The sequence below is a fragment of the Rhinoraja longicauda genome, chromosome 23 (genome assembly GCF_053455715.1).
Source record: "Rhinoraja longicauda isolate Sanriku21f chromosome 23, sRhiLon1.1, whole genome shotgun sequence".
Lineage (NCBI taxonomy): Eukaryota > Metazoa > Chordata > Chondrichthyes > Rajiformes > Arhynchobatidae > Rhinoraja > Rhinoraja longicauda.
The window spans coordinates 25695935-25714651 of record NC_135975.1 but is presented as its reverse complement, the minus strand read 5'-3'; the positions used below and the strand labels follow the sequence as shown (position 1 = coordinate 25714651).

General features: G+C 45.4%; 1 protein-coding gene across 1 annotated transcript in view; it reads right to left on the bottom strand.

The window, feature by feature from the left end:
• Positions 1-387, bottom strand: part of LOC144604948 (mucin-6-like) — a 66755-nt gene extending 66368 nt beyond the window's left edge. The window contains exon 1 of the mRNA XM_078419870.1: positions 323-387. Within this exon, the coding sequence (XP_078275996.1) occupies positions 323-387 (65 nt within the window). The remainder of the gene's footprint in view (positions 1-322) is intronic.
• Between the last annotated feature and the right edge of the window lie 18330 nt (positions 388-18717).

The window sequence follows — 18717 nt, the reverse complement described above, 5'->3', positions numbered from 1 at the left end:
ATCTTCTTATATTATATTTCATTCTCTGTGGCAATACTGTAATTTTAGCTATCACCTTGAAATATTGCATGTAAAAAGTTCCAGTCAATAGAGTTCCAACTTTGAATCCCTATGGTCATTTAAGCTGTCAGAAATTATACAAAAAATAACTCAAAATTACAAGTAAATTAATAATCTGCTTAAATTAAGTTAACTTCTTTCAAATTATATCTGTTCTTAAAATACTTATTTTTTTCATCAAATACATACATCAGAGAATGGCTAAATATATAAATATAACAATGCCTACCTGCTACATTACTTTAATTACAAAACATAATACATAGTAAAAATCTCACCTTTCAAAAGAAACAAAGCAAATGTATTTACAAACATGTAAAACTTCATGGCATTAGTTTGCAAGTGAATCAGATAACAATCTGGCAGTGGTCAATCCTGCTGATTGCTCGGTGTACTGTTTCACATGTGTTTTATACCTATGTTTCGAATAGTCCCATTACGTAGGAATGAGGAAATCGTTATTTCTTGGTTATTTTATAAAGTCAATCAGGACTTCAAACACTCAAGACTGAGAAATGATGATATGTTGTCAACCTTCCCTGAAGGCAAACTTCTGATTTCTTAATTTTGCACATTACAGCTGGGAGAGGAATTCAGCAAAGACAATTGCACTTATAAACTCATTGAATGTATAAATATATAATACTTTGAATCCGAAAAATATGTAAGATGGACTTTGAGAAAGATTTGAGGGAGACAAAGGCTTTGCTTGAAAGGTTTGAATTCAGCAAAGCTAAATGCTACCATTGCTGGATGGGCTGAAGGAAGTGAGAAAGAAGGGACAGGTCCATTGAGCGATTTCAAAGTGAGAATGAAGAATTAAAAAGAATGGTTTGAGGGTCCTTAAGTGCAGGTGGATCGTAGAGGATGAGTGTTGATAAGTGCACTCCCAATAACTTGAGGTGGCTGACTCTCTCCACCACCGTCCCATTGATGAAGGTCAGACAGCATCTGTGGAGATAATGGATACGCAATATTTTGGGTCAGTACTCTTCTTCAGACTGATTGACGTAGGGTGGAGAAAATTGGAAAAGAAGTGGGAGCTGGACAAATTCATTCTGGTCTCACTCTGGCAATGGAAGAAACCCAGAACAGAAAGGTCAGTATGGGAATGGGAACGGGAGTTAAAATGGTTAGTAACCGGAGATCCAGCAGGCCTTGGCAGACTAAGCGCAAGTGATGGGCGATATGGTCGCCTAGTTTATGTTTGGTCTCGTCATTTCACTCAAGATTCTAGCATCTGCAGTTCTTTGCATCCTCCATGCCCTGTCTATTTAAGAATCTGTCCAAATGTCTCTAAATCATAGTAGTTGCATCTCAATTCACCATCTCCTCTGGCTGCACATTCCAGATATCAACTATTCTCTGAGTGAAAAGCTGACCCCACATGTCCCTTTAAATCTCGTTGCTCATACCTAAAAACTTTATCTCTTGGTTTTGATACCCCTACTATGGGAAAAAGATCTATGTCTCTCATAATCGTATATACTTCTATCAAGTTAGCCTTGAGTCTCCAACGCTCGAGGGAAAAAAACCCAGCCCCAAAAATCTCTTTGTAGAAGGCAGGTGCGGTTGTAATACATAGCGTGAAAGGGTGTAATGCAATAAATTTATTTCTAATATAAAATATTTGCAGCTGAATCATGGGGTGTGGTGAACTACACATGATGTGTGACGCTTGTGGTGGTATTGGAGAGAATGGAGGCTTGACGCGAACAGTTTAGTCAAGAGATTGTACCAGTTACAATTCAAATATTGGTGAGGCCGCACTCAAAGAATATCACATGCAATTTTGGTCACCTTGCGAGAGGAAAGATGCCAGTAAGCTGGAAAGACTGCAGAGTGGAGTAAGCAAAATTCAAACGTTTCAGTTATAGGGAAAGGTTGGTCAGGCTGAAATTTAGGGGGGTCTAAAATCATAGATTTCTAAATTATAGGGACATAGATAGGGTGAATATATATAGTGCCTTTTTTTCCCAGGGTAGGGGAATCAAGAACTAGAGGTCATTGCTTTAAGATGATAAGGGAAAGATTTGATAAGAACCTGAAGGGCAACTTTTTAACCCAGAAGATGGTTATGGATTGAGCTGCCAGAGGACATAGTTGAGGCAGAATCACTAACAATATTTAAATGAGAAAATAGACAAGTACATGGATTGGAAAAGTTTAGAGAAATGTGGGACAAATATGGGCAAATAGGACTAGCTTAGACAGGGCAACTTGTGCTGAAGGGATTGTTTCTGTGCGATATGATTCTATGACTCTAAAATCACGAAGATGGTTCGACCTGTATAAGTTGCCAATATAAATGCCCCATATTTCCCACAATTTCCATGTCATCTTGGTAGAAGTCATCTCAGAAGAGCAGGTATGAGGGAATTAGAAAAGTAAATCTGAGAGGAATATGAAAGGATCTTGGAAGTAACAAAGAAAAGCAGGAGATAAATGATGAAGTTACCCAGATTAAGCTATTTATAAAGTTGGAGAAGAATTCAAAATGGAGAAGGGTAATAACAAAGGTTGAAAATGGTAACAGAAGAGAAATTAAAGAGCATAAGACCTGTGAAATAAGGTGCGAAAGATATCAGACAGCACCCGAGCCCACTCCACCATTCTGTAAAATCATGGTCTCAACGCTATTTTCCTGAATGATAATGCTGATCCCCTATAATCTAAAAATCTCAAATTTGAATATATTAACAGCTACCCTGGAGTCAAAAATTCCAATGTTTCATAATTCACTAAGAGAACAAATTGACACTCCATTGAATCTTAAATGGTCACCTAGCTCTCTCCATCAGCTCCTCTTTATATGACATTATGCCCTCTTGTTCTAGACTTCCAAGGGATGACCAAAGGAATCATCCAAATCATGTCAATATGCCAACATTTTCAAAAACCTGTATGGACATGTTCAGTGAAATCATCTCTTAGCCTTCGATGAGTTAATTCTGTTAAACAGCTCTTCCAAGACAATCCCTTAATCCAGGAAAAAAACAGTGAACATGTGTGTTCTGCTCCATTCTTTCCTTAAATAAGGAGGGGAAAAATGTTTTCTCCTCTTTGCTCAGTGTTTTTCCTAACTGTGCATTCATAGTTTTCTGAGAACAAACACCCAGAGAGTTGTGAATTTGTGGAATTCTCTACCTCAGAAGGCAGTGGAGACTGATTTGCTGGATGCATTCAAAAGAGAGTTAGATAGAGCTCTTAGGGCTAGCGGAATCAAGGGATATGGGGAGAAAGCAGGAATGGGGTACTGATTGTGGATGATCAGCCATGATCACATTGAATGGTGGTGCCGGCTCGAAGGGCCGAATGGCCTACTCCTGCACCTATTTTCCATGTATCTAGGTATCTAATAGTTATGGAAGATTTCACAATGCTCACCTTTTCTATTCTCCTCAAAAAAAGGGTAACAGTCTACCATCTTTCTTCCCACTCTCTTAAGCTGTAGATATTCTTTTCAGAAATTTTGGGCTGGACTGTGTTAAAAGTAGCTGTCACCTGTGGTCCTTGCTTGCCCACATTTAACGGCTGATTGCAGAGAGCCATTTACACTTACTCTCCTCACTCTCGGCAAATGGTGTAATTTCAGCAGTAACTCAACATCAGGTGGTAAAATTTAAAAAAGACAAAGCTCGATTGGATCTGTCAAGCATTCCAAATGTTTATGGTATGTAGAAATGTTTAAAGCAATGTCATTTGAAATAAATGATTACAAAGTATATATTTTCAAATAAATTAAATAAAACGGAAACAATTAAAAGGATGAACTAAAGTAATACAATTTAAAAAGTGTTAATCTGTCTCATTGCCTCCTACTGCACAAATTAGAATCGTCAGAAAATGTTGGAAGCTATCTGTGGAATTAAAAAATAGATTGAATTGAATTGAATTGAATACATTTTATTAACCAAGTATGTATGCAGGCAAGGAATTTGCCTTGGTGCTTTGCTCACAAGTAACAACATGACATAGAGTAAACAATTAAGAATAAAACATAAAACATTAAAAACACTAAGAATAAAACATTATAGTTTTTGATTCAAAACACTGTTTCTCTCGCCATTGATGTTGCCTGACTTGCGTAGTGCTTCTCTATTTCAGATTTTTTAAATGCACAATTTTGTTTTGATTTTCATCTCTACTTGCAAGAAGGATGAAGGCTGAGGATGCTTGGGAATATCATTAGTAAAGAATCCCTTCCAAGTCACACATTATCTTAACGTTAAAATATCACTATTCCTTCAACCATTGGCATGTGTGTGAGGTAAAAAAAAAGAGGAAAAGAGCCGAGTGCTTGCAACAGGGGTCAAAAAATTGGAACATTTTTGAACATTTACACATAAAATTACCAGTTTCAAGCCTCTTCATTTCATTTCAGAGTAAAAACAGACATTACAAAATAATGTGAATATGTCGCTGTACACTAATAACATTTTGAAGCAAATTCGCACATTAATTGAGAATCTGCCCAAATAGTTGGTAATTGGCTTTTCTGCTGTGTTTTATATTTTAACCCCGTCTACTTTTCTGCTGTGTTTTATATTTTAACCCTGTCTTAATTAATTTAGTTATATAATCTTGCACTTGAATTTAATATTTACTCATTGCAGTTCCATCACTGATTTTCTGACACTCTTGGTTCCAGAGCTTTGCTGGTTTATCCAGCAGGACGTCGGCGATGGGGATAGATGTGCTGGCTCCAGCTGGGCTGGAGTTCCAGAGCCCCGGCCGCAGGTTGCAAATTCAACCCACTGATCGGCCATGGAAGTCCCGATGAGGTCGAGATTGGCTGCCTTGCCCAGCCTATGTGCCACATTTTCGGGTAGACTTCTAGGGCACCGGGGAATTTCTCACGGAACCTCTAGCGATCTCTAGCGGCCGAATTGATAAATTGACCATGGAAGTCCTGATGAGGTCGAGATTGGCTGCCTTGTCCAACCTAGGTGCCACATTTTCAGGGAGACTTCCAGGGCGAGGGGGATTTTTGGCGGAACCCCTAGCGACCTCAAGCGGCACACCTAGTGTTCATTTCAAGTCTATACATTGTTTTGTTTTTTTTCTTTCTTTTTTTCGATCCGATTTCTCGCGGAAATCATGCAAATTGCGTGGAAAATGGATTTTAAAAATGCGGAAATCCACGGGAATGTGGAAAATACACATGCCTGTTCAACTTCACTGGGTTTAGTACCTGGACAGCACTCTTAAACTTCACCAGATGGACTGCAAGATTTCAAGAAAGTGAATGACTATCACCTTCCCACAGATAACTAGGGATGTATTCTAATCGCTGGTCTTGCTAGTGATCCCCAGATAACAGATGAAAGAAAACACATATACTCTGATCACACGTTCTCTGCAAGCACTGTCAATTATCCTACCTTTCTGATGGGTGAAAGTTTCCGTTTACATTGCACCATAAATGGACTACTGTTTCCAGATACAGTAATGTTCAAAAGAAATTTTAAGGTATTGCAGAACTCTTGTAATCTTTCCTCAGTAAGATACCCATGGCTGTCTTGTCTAGTGACAGTGATACTGTGATGCATGAATTGTCCATTCTCCTCACAAAATAACTGCTTTCATGATAGAACCATACGTCTACATCAGTGCTCCTGTTGTGGTTTCTTACCCAGCCAGATCAGGCTGCTACCATAGAGTGTAGCCACAAAATGGACCACCTAGATCTACATATGCCCAGAGCTACTTCCACAGCAAGGCAGCAGTACACAAAAAGTAGCTGGGAGCACTGCATGGTTAGACAATGGCAATGAAGGTGTATGAACAAAGTTGATTGATAAATTATTTTAATGCTTTAGCTCTTGATTGGTTTTATTTATGTGGCTTGGAATGTTGATAACATAAAATTTTGAATCAGCTCTGGCAATGGGAACTATGGTAAAATTGAGATTTTGCTTTTGCTGAAAGTACCCCAACAATGCTTGTAAGATGGATGCTAGAGTACTTTAGTCAAGTATCAGAGAAGTAACTATATGTTTTAAAGGATAGTTTGATTTAGAAGCATCCTTCGAGATGATGGGAAAGGAATCATGGGATTGCCAACTTTCTTCTTCTCTGTGGCAAAGGTCATGGGGTTTCAGATGCTCTCAAATAATTATTGGCATTCTGTTGGGAAAACATACTTTCGTGCATCTGAAGTGCACTGATGGTGAATGGATTGCAAGTGCTAATCAACCAGTCTGTTTTGTCCTCTGTGATGGCAAATTGCTTGAAATGAACTTGTACCAGCAAGCGGAAAATATTCTTGAGCACAGCTAAATCAGGCAAATGGAGAAAGGTCCATCATACCCTGAACTTTTGATGAGGGAAAACTGGCTCTTATTCTAATCTTGGCTCAAACTCATGCATCATACTCAACACATAACATGCCATGTAAGATTGGAAACAATATATAACATGCAGAGGCACATGAGATTAGTTTATCTCGGCATCTTGTTCAGCACAGATATTGTGTGCTGACAAGCCAGTTCTTGTACCATAGTGTCTTATGTTCTATCTACCGAAACTTCACTGTACTTGTGTATATGACAATAAACTTGAATTTGAAATTGGCTATCATGAATGAAAGAGCACCAAAATACTCCTGAGAGGCGATTTTAGAAGGTACCAACTGAGATTCATGCCATGATGAAGAATCCATGTACATTTGAGCAAAACATACCAAATTGGGGGCAAGAAGGAATAAAACATAAAGATATTACATAAATGTTGAAAGAATCCAATAATGTTCCGTGTGAGATATCAATCTTGCCTTATAGTCAAGACTAAAGAGTGTTTCATTTTCATATGCACTGACAATGGAATGAAATTCGAAGTTGCAACAGCTTAACAGCATATTAAGCACTGCACAGAGAAAAAAATAATCAAGATATTCAATAAATGAATAAATAATAATAGTGAAAAAAATCTTAGTGCAATCAAAAACACAGTCCATAGAAGTTTATAATTGTTGAGGTTAATGTTGTTACTGATGGTTGCTGGTAAGAAGCTATTCTTGGACCTGGTGGTCACGGTTTTCAGGCTCCCATACCTTCTTCCAGATAGTAGAATCAAAATTAGCGTGGCCTGGGAGGTGTGAGACTTTGATGATATTGGCTGTCTTCCTGAGTCAGCACCTTCTACAGATCTCTTCGATGTTGGGGCAGTCAGTATCTGTGATGGACGAGGCAGTGTCTACCACTCTCATCAATATCCTTTATTCCTGCGTGTTCGAGTTGCTGAACCACTCCATGACGTAACCAGTCATTGTGCTCTCCACTGTATACCTGTAAATGTTCAATAGAGTATTCATTGATGTATCGTACCTTCAATGTTCTAAGGAAGAAGTGGCTTTGAAGATCTTTCTTTGCAGGGTGTAGGACAGAGCTTCAGAGATATGCATGCCCAGGAACATAGAGCCAAATTGAAATTTATATTTAAAGATGACATTGGAGCTGCTTCTGACTCCACAATCATGGCTATGGAGAAGGTTGAGCAGGGGACTGATTAAATTAATTGATATTATATTATTGATACTATCTTGAGTGACCTACTGATTGGCACAATTTAATGTTAAAAATGAAGAAAGTAGGTCTCCCTGAAATGTGTTCAGATGAACAACTCTCAACAAAACAACAAAAAAGGGACATTGCTGGATCTTGTTCTGGAGTACACATTGGGCTTGATGGACAGAGCCCTTAGGGAACAATGTTCAAATTGATAATAGAGAGGGGCAAGGAGAAATCTAAATTTTACCTTCCAAATTGGAGTAATCCTGATATCAGTTGGACAAGAAAAGAGTGTGCGAGAATAAAACAGAACAAAATATTGGGGGACAAAGCTGTAAATGAAAATTGGATGGCCTCAGCATTTTCCAAAAGGGGGAAAAGTAAGGAAACAAAAGCCAGAATTCCCAAGGTTCCAACAGAGATAGGGAAGTTGATGAAAAAACAAAGGAGCATGACGCATGTAAGGTGATTAACTGCAATGAGAACCAAGCTGAACACGGCAAATTGACATCAGCAGTACAACGGAAAACTATCAAAGATAGAGAATAGGCAATGTCGAACAGTTTTAAAAAAATGGAATCTTTTGAAATGTTCTATGAAAGAATCTGATTAGTTTATTGTCATTACTGTGTGTTCACTGTTTAACCTGTAAACTTCAATGAGCAACAATATGTTTTGTTCAAATGAAGCTCACAGATTAATCATTAGTGAAAACTACACCGATAAATGTAACAACATGTTCATGACAGCTAAATGGTGTAATATTGTAGTAATGCTGGAGTAACTCAGGAGGTCAGGTAGCATCTCAGGAGAGAAGGAATGGGTGACGTTTCGGGTCGAGACCCTTCTTCAGACTGAGATGCTGCCTGACCTGCTGAGTTACTCCAGCATTTTGTGAATAATATTGCAGTGCACCATGTTCGGCACAAACCTTGTGGGCCGAAGGGCCCATTACTGTGCTGTTCTATGTTAGAGATAGATAGATTCTTGATTATTACAGGTGTCAGAGGTTATGGGGAGAAGGCAGAAGAATGGGGTTACGAGGGAGAGATAGATCAGCCATTATTGAATGGCGGAGTAGACTTTATGGGCCGAATGGCCTAATTCTACCCCTATTCTTTATGACCTTATGTTGTATCTTGTGTTGCCACATTCAGGGAGTGGTAAACTCAGGGATGAATATATTCAGGGTTGTTGAAATTTCGGAGTGTCCGTATCATTGTAGGTTTTGCTGTGATCTTTATTGCATATTCGTGACATGGGAGTGATTTAATAAGGGCATTGTGTATTGCCCATCCCTGATTGCCTTGGGGGGGGGCAGTGGTTATGTGTATTATTGAATAACAACAATCCTGATGAGTGTGTAACTCAAGGAGTTACTGAATTAGGTGTTCCAATATCTTGAGGCAGCCTTGGTGAAATAATTGCTCTATACTCTGAAGAAGGATGAGAGTGACTGCCTTTGGTATCATCAGGGTAGCAGTTGACCCATTTCCTGTGCTGTAATGTTCTATGTTCCACAGTATAATCCTTCATTACCAGCACATCCATGTTCCCACCCCAAAGCTTCTTAAACACCATTATCATATCTGACTCCACCACCATACCTGGCAGCACTATCCAGAAAAATATCACCCTCTGTGTAAAAAACATACTCTGCACATCTGCTTTAAACTTTGCTCCTCTCACCTTAAAGCTATGCCCCCTTGCCTTTGACACTTCCTCATATTTTTATGTACTTCTATCAGGTCTCGTCTCAACCTCTGGTATTCCAAAGAAAACAATCCAAGTCTGTCCAACCTCAATGAAAATTCTTGCTTGCAGCATCAACAGGCACACAGATTCAAACAGACACACAAAAATAAATTCCACATAAAATTCTTAAAGAAAGAAAACTGTATAAAGGCAATACGTTAGTACAAAAACATAATTAGAAAAAAAAGTCCATAGTAATGAAAGAGGTGACCCATTGTCAAGGTAAGTTTAGGGTTGTGTAAAGGGCCCGTCCCACTTAGGCGATTTTTTAGGCGACTGCCGGCGACTGTCAAAGTCGTAGCAGATCGCCGAAATTTTCTTTTACCCGACGACAATGACCACGGCAATGCCGAGTCAGGTCAAGATTACACCGTCTTCGGAAACATCACGAAAATTCCCACGCTGTCAATGCTTCTCTGGCATCCTAATTTTTGCTGAAATCACTGACAAGTCGGTAAGTACCTGAGAGTTTTGAAATATAACATCTTGCCCGGGTTACTTGAAAGCCATGCTTCATGGTAACAAAGCATAAACTGGATTGACTTCCAGTTTACTAATAGCAGTATTAAGAAATTTAATTTAAAAAGTGGTCAAATGGATTTTTGAGAAAAGTGCGTGGGCATTCTTTGAAAATGTACCAGATGCATATCTGGTTTCTGGGTTGCATATCTTGGTTGGAAGCCTACTTTAAATGTAATGGCTGATGGCCATAAACATTGCAAAAATTCCCACGCTTACCTGACTGTCAAACTGTCGCCTCCAATCTGCCTGTCAAATGTCCTGACGGTAAATAAATTGGTTAAAGACAAGTATTTTATGGTATTTTGAAATGACTTTACTTATTTTAATATTATGTGCTTCTAAATACATCTAAGAGAACCTAGCAAACCTGGGGACAGCAGGCGACAGCGCCCGCAATAAGCAACGATACCTGGCGACAAGCCAGATGTCGCTGAGAAATTTCACTCCGGTTGATTTCTCAGCGACGCGCTGAGATCCACTACAATTCTTGGAAGACTCCTCATAATCGTGCCTGCAACACCCCGGAGAACTGTCGGCGACAGCCTAGTTGCCGGCAGTCGCCTTAAAATTGCCTAAGTCGGACAGGCCCTTTAATTAGTTCAAGACTCTGATTGTTATAGAAAAACAATGTTTCTGACTCTGGCGGTGTGGACTTCAGCGTTCTGTACTTCCTGCCCAATGTTATCAGTGAGATGAGGGCATAGGGTTCCTTGATGACAGATGTTGAGACAGCACCTAACGAGATGCTTTTGATGGAGAGAAGGCTGTGCCCATGATGGACCTGACTGAGTTCATCACTCATTACAGCCTCTTGCGTTCCTTGCGCATTGGAATGACCATTTGAGGCTATGATGCAACTAGTCAGGATACCTCCGACCATCTGTGAGTGTATTCAGAGACATACCAAATCTCTTTGAACTTCTAAGAAAGTAGAGGTGCTGGTGCGCCTTCTTCATGATTGGATTTATGTCCCAGGACAAGTTATCTGATATGTTAATGCCCAAAGATTTGAAGCTGCTAATTCTCTCCGCCACCAATCCACCAATAAGAACCAGAACGTGCTTTCCCGACTTCCACTTTCTGAATTCAATGATCAGTTCCTTGCTCTTATTGATATTCAGCAAGAGGTTGTTTTTGTGACACCATTCAACCAGCTGTTCTATCTCTCTCCTGGGAAATGAGTCATCACCATTAGTGATTCAACTAATCACAGTGGTCATAAGATCAAGTGATAGGAGCAGAATTAGGCCTCTCGGCCCATCAGGTCTACTCCACCATTCAATCATGTCTGATCTGTCTCTCCTAACCCCTTATCCTACCTTCTCCCCATAATCTCTGACACCTGTACTAATTAATAGTCTATCTATCTCTGCCTAGAATATTTCCACTGACTTGGCCTCCGCAGTCTTCCATGGCAAAGAATTCCACAGATTCACCACCCACTGATTAAAGAAAATCCTCCTCATCTCGTTCCGAAAAGAGCGCCCTTTAATTCTAGGGCTAAGATCTCTAGTTCTAGACTCTCCCACTAATGGAAACATCCTCTCCACATCCACATTATCCAAGCCTTTCACTATTCTGTACGTTGCAATGAAGTCCCCACTCATTCTTCTAAACTCCAGCGAGTATAGGCCAGTGCTGTCAAAAGCTCATCATATGTTAACCTACACATTCCTGGGATCATTCTTGTAAACCTCCTCTGGACCCACTCCAGAGCCAGCATATCCTTCCTCTGATATGGCGTCCAAAATTGCTCACACTATTCCAAATGTAGTCCGTCCAGCACCTTATAGAGCCTCAAAATCACATCCTTGTTTTTGTTTACAAGCCCTTTACTACCGATTCGACTTGCAGATTAACCTTTCGGGAATCCTGTACTCGCACACCCAAGTCCCTTTGCACCTCCGATTTCTGGATTGTCTCCCCATTTAGAAAATAATCTATGCTATTATTCCAACTACCAAAAAGCATCACTTTGCTACACTATATCCCATCTGTGTAAGATTTGAGAAGTTTTCCCTCATTCTGAAAGCAACACCAAACCAAAGAGCTGCAGTTTGGACATTTTAAACGGGAGACTGGGGCTGATAGCGGAGAAAGGCTGCGGTCAGTTTACCAAGGGATGTCACAATCTGTGGGTCCTAAAATGGCCGCAGGATCTCGTGACCAGCCACAAGAGCAAAAACCTTACAGCCCAGTCTCTAGGTTTCTGCAAAGCCACGGCCAGAACAATGGATGGGTATTGGCCATGCAGAAACCTGCAAAACCAGGTCGAAGTCCAGACACTGGGGCGCTGACATCAGCATACTCACAATGCCCCAAGCCGACCTACACAGTTAATCTCGTTAAGGAGGCACAATAGCCCATAGAAAACTACCTGGTAGGTGATGGGAAACCAGTTAAACCCATCACCTCGCAATTAAATACCAATTAACACCGCCTGGCCATCCCCGGTACCCCCGGACATAATCGCAGATCGGAGAGAAAACTCATATATATCTTTTAAACAAAGAGATCCCAAGATCTGGCGGGAGATAGGACGGGTCAGAATAGTATAACTGGCCACGACTTTTGGGTTTTAAACTCAAGTCAAACGGATGCAGGAGGAAGAAAAGACAGGCAAGAAGAAGCGAAGTGCAAGAGAGAGGAACCGGCACGCAACTCGAGAAGAAATACTGCAAGAAAACCTGCAAGGAACGCAAGAAACGGAAGGAAGAAACTCAGGGGACAAGCACGACCCTCTCGGAAAGCAGCGGAGAATCAGCACGAACAGCCAGTAACCCCAGTAATAGCCCCATGGTGAGCATGTACCCCGATCCTGCATATCCTGGACATAGTTTAGTGTAGAGGGGAGGGTGGTTTGAATAAATGTGGGTGTGTAAAGGAATATGTGTTGGTCAATTTTGCGATGTGTCGTACGTTCCCCATCTTACAGTCGTGTATATGTCTTGTAGAACTGTGCGTTTTAGAATTCAGAGAAAAAGGTATTCATGTATATGTCTTGTAGAACTGTGCGTTTTATGATTCATAGTCAAAAGTATTCATGTAATTCGGTATGTGTCTTATAGATATGTCTTATAGAACTGTATAAATATTCATGGACAATAGTCCCAAGCGCTCAATAAAAGCCTTTTCCATTTAAACCCTGGTCTTCAAATCTGGTCTGGTTGAATTTTTCTGCACTATAAACGCTCCTGCATCTAAGTCCAGTGTCTAGAACCGTAGGGGGTGAGTGGGTCGAACCACTCACGGGGAACCAGTGTGCGCGGCCTGGTCAAGGGATCAGAGCAAGGCACGGGGACCTTAGGTCGGGCGAAACTCGGCGCAGAAACCCCTTACAGATAATGGCGACCATGAAGGGACACTGGCAGCAGGATGATAGTGTACCAGAAAAGGATTTTAAAACTAGGGATGTAATGGACGAGCGCATTGCGGACTATGTTTTTAGCAAGGTGAACATCACCAAACAATGGATGTGTGGTTTGTTAGAGGACAAACGCCCACTGGATGCAGCGATCTACAGCACAAGAAATCTGTAGAAAAGGCGGTCTGGCTGATCTGCTATAAAAAGCAGGTCCAGCTTTTGGACCGCGTGGTTGTGGCACAGGCAGCCCAGATCAGGGACCTTCAGGAGGAGGTAGAGGAGAAGGCTGCGGGTGGGCACCAGTTGATTGAGGCTCTGGACTCTTTAAACAATGAGCGCCGGGTCGTGACCAACCGCCACAAGGCCAGGGTAGAGCTGATGGAGTGTCAGATCACTGAGGCCATGCGCAGTAAGGGCAAGCTCAGGGAGCAGTGCGCTTCCCTGAGCCGCCAGCTGGAGACCCAGGAAGAGAACCTCAAGGGGGTTAGGGCAGCCTACAAAATGTTTTTGGATGACAGGTCGGAAGGGGCCGACCACGGGGCCTGCCTGCAGGAGATAGAGGGTCTGCGGAGTGCTTTAAATAAAGTAAAAGGGCTGGTCTATCTAATGAACCCCCCAGCGAGCCAGTCGCTGGCGGTTGCGAAGGTCCCGGTTCCAGTCCCCAGAAAGACCGTGGTGGCTTCGGCCCCCAGACTCCACAATTCCCCTAGCTACGAGGCATCCTGGGAAAGGGGTAGTGTAGGGGAAAGAGAGAGAGGGGAGCTCCCGGTCGAGGACTCGGCACCGGCGCCCATGTGCCCGGTCCTGGAAACCAGACGGGGACCCACCATGCAGAATGGGGACGCCGGACCCATTCAGAGCGAGATCGTGGTGCCCCACAGCTCCCAGCAGTTAAGAGCTATGATCGGGCATGTAATGAAATTGTCCGAATCAGGGGACCCTTCGCTGCATTTTAGGGAGATCGAGCAAACCGCCGCAATCAACGGTTGCGACGAGGGAGAACGGGCAAAATTGTTGCTGTTCTCCCTAGACAGCTCGATCCTCCAATGCCTCTCAGATGAGAGTAAAAGAGGGACCAGGACCTACGATCTCCTACGGGACGAGGTCCTGGAAGTTTTGGGGATGGGCGATGAGGGCCCATTTGCCCGATTCGGGAAGACCCTCCAGATGGAGGGAGAACCCCCAAAGGTTTTTGCGGCGCGACTGTGGTCAGTGTATCAGAGCAGCTGCCCGCACATCCCCGCGCGGGATGCCCTGGTCGGGAATGGGAGAGCCCAGTGGCTCCTATGTCTGGTATCAAACAGCCTGGCGGCCGTCAGGGAGCAGGCGAAAGCCTGGTTTGATCCCACAAATAGTACAGAGGAGGCGGTTTTGGACCGTCTCACGGTAGGGTATAGGAACACCCGGGGCACATCCACCCGACTCATAAAAGGGAAGTTGCACTTAGCGGAGGCTACTGCACCGGCCCAAAAGGAGTGGCGACAGGAGGGTAACCCTACCGCACAGTCCAAGTGTTTCAGGTGCGGTAAGGTGGGGCACTGGCGGAAGGATTGCAGGGCCCACACCAAGGAAGATAGGGTTGGCACCACCCTGCGCGCCGATGTCCCAGTTAAGCCCGAGATCATCGAAACGATAATCGAGGTGATGCGGTCCCTCATGGCCGCCCAGGGGAAGGTGGCAGTCGCTACCGGCTCCCCGGGTGCAGAGGGGGCACTGGACATTCCCCAATGACATCAGCCCACGCAGCCTGCCTATCTGTGTCCTCTCCGCTACGATGCGTGGAAGAGGCCGCTTGTGGAGATGGTAGTGGAGAGGCAAAGGGGCAATTATCTGTTGGACACGGGGGCTTCATGCACCGTGGTCCACACAGAGGAACCCTTTGACTCTCCCCTGTCCACAGGGGTCCCTTTCGCACTGGCGGGGTTCACAGAGAAGGAACAGGCTGGCGCACGTTCCATCCCGCTGTCCGTTCATTTGGGAGCACTCCATACCACATGGGAGTGTATCCTGATGAAGTGGACAGAAGGGGGTGGAAAGGGGATCATTGGATCCGATTTTCTAGTAAGCCATGGGATCCTTATGGACTTACGGAACCACTGCCTTTGGGTGGACAAGGGCGGTAAAGGGGAGATAATAGTAATTAGGGGAAAGGAGGGGAAAGGGACTCTGTGCACCATGAAGCTGCCCGAGGGTTACGATCTCGAGTGCATGGTGGCAGAGGTCCCGGCCGAACTACAAGAGTGTGTGGGGAGCAACCTGAACGCGTTTGCGACCCACAAACACGATTGTGGTAGGGTAGTGGGGTTCGAGGTCAGCATAGACGGGGACCCCATGATCAGACCCCAGAGGCAGTACAATTTCCCCAAGGAGGCAGAACCCGATTTGGAGATAGCCATATCTTCACTGGTGCAGCAGGGCGTACTGAGGCCAATAGCCACACACGTGAACTCTCCATTGTGGCCGGTTAGGAAACCGGATAACTCATGGAGGGCCACGGTGGACTACCGGGTCCTCAACAGTAATATCCCCGCCTGCGCACCCACGGTGGACTACCGGGTCCTCAACAGTAATATCCCCGCCTGCGCACCCACGGTGGCAGCAGTTGCCGACCTCATAGGAAGTATCCCAGCATCCGTGACCACGTTCACGGTGCTGGATATTTCAAATGGGTTTTGGTCCATTCCGCTGTGGCGGGAGGACCAGTACAAGTTTGCCTTTACTTTTAAAGGGCAACAGTATACCTGGAACTGCTTACCACAGGGTTTCCACAACAGCCCCAGCATTTTTCACCAGTGCATGGCGGATAGCCTGAGGGAGTTTAGCCAGCGCCACCAGGTCGTGCAGTATGTGGACGTCCTCCTCCTGTTCACAGACACAAGGGAGGAGCACGGTCCACTGCTGGCCGAGCTGCTAGAGCTGCTGGCTAGGAAGGGTTTTAAGATAAACCCGAAAAAGGCACGGATCGGTCTGCCAGAAGTAAAATTCTTGGGTCTGACCATCCGTGCTGGGGAAAGGGCCATAGATCAGGCTAGGAGGGAGTCAGTGCAGGAGTTGCCTATTCCCTGTACAGTAACGGGTGTGAGGTCTTTCCTGGGACTGACCGGGTATTGCAGAGACTTCATCGAGGACTACGCGGCCACCGCAGCCCCGCTACTCCGACTCCTACACAAGGGAGTGGGGTGGTCTTGGGATGAGGGTTGCCAGGCCGCGTTCGAGAAGTTAAAAGGGGATCTGCAAGCCTTAGGAGCCATAGATGGGGAGAAAGGGTTTTCTCTGGAGGTGGCAGCCAGTGGGGACAGCCTGAGTGCCGTGCTGCTGCAGGAACGGCACGGTAGGCTGCGACCAGTGGTGTACTCCTCCAGGGTGCTCACCGATGTGGAGAGGAGTTTCTCCAATTGTGAGAGGCACCTTTTAGCCACGCATTGGGCTGTGAAGAGGGCTTTAATCTTCACAGGAACCTCTCCAATCATTCTCCTCACCCATCACACACCCACCCAGATGCTTCTGGATGGAAGGATCAAGGATGGGACTGTCAGCAGCGCCCGCATCGCGCGCTGGAACCTCCTCCTTTCACAGATGAATCTGAAGATTGAAGGTCTGTGCGAGCCCAAGCTCGCGGCAAATTTAGTGTATCCCGGAACGGCCCATCGGTGTTCCGTGGAGGGGGTCTGGGACGTCGACATAGGTCTACGGGCTGGGATCCATCCCACAGGCCGGGAAATCTATGTGGACGGCTCCAGCACGGTGTCAGCTGGCGAACGATTCACGGGATGTGGAGTTTATGACCCCAAGGCAGGCATTGCCTTGGCGATTAAGCTCCCCAGTCTCATGAGCGCGCAGCAGGCCGAGCTGTCCGCAGTGGCGTACATTATCACCCACCCAGAGAGGTTCCCAACCCCGTACACGATCTGCTCGGACAATATGTTCACCTGCAATTCGTGTACCGAGTACCTGGCCATCTGGTCCCGTCGCGGATACACTTCCTCAGACAGGAGGCCTTTAACTGTTAAACCCCTGCTAGAGCAGATTTTGGCCGCAGTAGGGGAGAAAGGGGAGGTTTTTATACACAAGGTGAAGGCCCATTCCACCACAGAACCCCGGGGGGAGGGCAACAAGCAGGCGGACGCCCTGGCTAAGGAGGGCGCCCGCAGTGGCATCTTCTGGGACCCCTATGGGCACAGGCAGATAGCAGCGATCCAGGGTAAGGAGGGTAACGTCGGGACCCCAAAGGTTACATTGCCTCTGGACCTGAGGACCGTCCAAGCTCAGGATCCTGCTTTAAAAGCCGTCCTCAGAGCTGTTAGTGAGGGCGAGCAGGTAGAGGGTATGTACGGTAAGGCGACCCTCTCCGTAAAAGAAGGCATGCTCTTCCATGCCGAACAGTGGGTTGTGCCACAGCAGCACAGGAGGGAGTTCCTCCAGCAGCCACATGAGGGTCCAGGGGCAGGGCACCCTGGACCGAAGGTTACGTGGCAGCGGGTAGAGCAGGCGGGATGGTGGCCGGGGCTTAGGGACGAGGTCCGTGAGTTCTGCGCCAGCTGCCTCGTCTGTGCTGCCAATAACCCAGACCCCCAGAAAAGGAAAGCGCCCATGGGACACGTCAGGAGGGTGGAGGGACCTTGGCATTCGATCCAGATCGACTACATCGGGCCCTTGCCCACCACCCAAGGAGGCTATAAGTACTGCCTCGTCCTCATTGACGTGTTCACAAAGTGGGTGGAGGCTTTCCCCTGTAAGGCAGCTACGGCACTGGGTACTGCTAAGATCCTGGTCCGGGAGGTGTTCTCACGGTGGGGGCTCCCTCGTTTTGTGGAGTCCGACCAAGGGAGTCATTTCACCGGACAGGTAATGCAGAACACCCTCATGCTCCTGGGCATTGAGGGGAAGTGGCACGTAGCCCACAATCCCCAGTCATCAGGGATTGTGGAGCGCATGAACCGGACACTGAAAGAAAGGTTGAGGAAGGAGGCTATGGGCTCACCCCAAAAATGGGCGGAGGTCCTGCCCCTAGTCCTCATGGGGATCAGGGCCAGCCAGTGTAAGAGCACGGGATATTCCCCATACGAGCTGATGACTGGCAGGGTTATGCGCACTCCCACCCATGTTCTGGCCCCGGTGCTCACGGAGGGTCAGCTCGAAGAGGTTAAGAGGGACAGGTTTGTCCAGAACCTCTTCGAGCATCTGAAGCAGGTCCACGGGCAGGCGGCTGGGAACATGGGAAGGCAGCACCTGGGCAACAAGCTGTTGCTGGAGCCGCGCAAGCTGCAGGAGTGGGAGGTAGGAGAACTGGTAATGGTTCGGAACTACGCTAGGGTAGGTAGCTTCGAACCACTCTACATGGGGCCCTACAGCATTGTAGATAAAGCCAGCCCCATGGTCTACGCCGTGAAGATGTCCCGGCGGATTAAGTGGTTTCATATCAACCAATGTAAATTGTACAGGCCGGGAGCACAGGGGTCAACCACAGGGGCCAGCCCTGTGAGTGGGGACTCACAGCCAAGGATG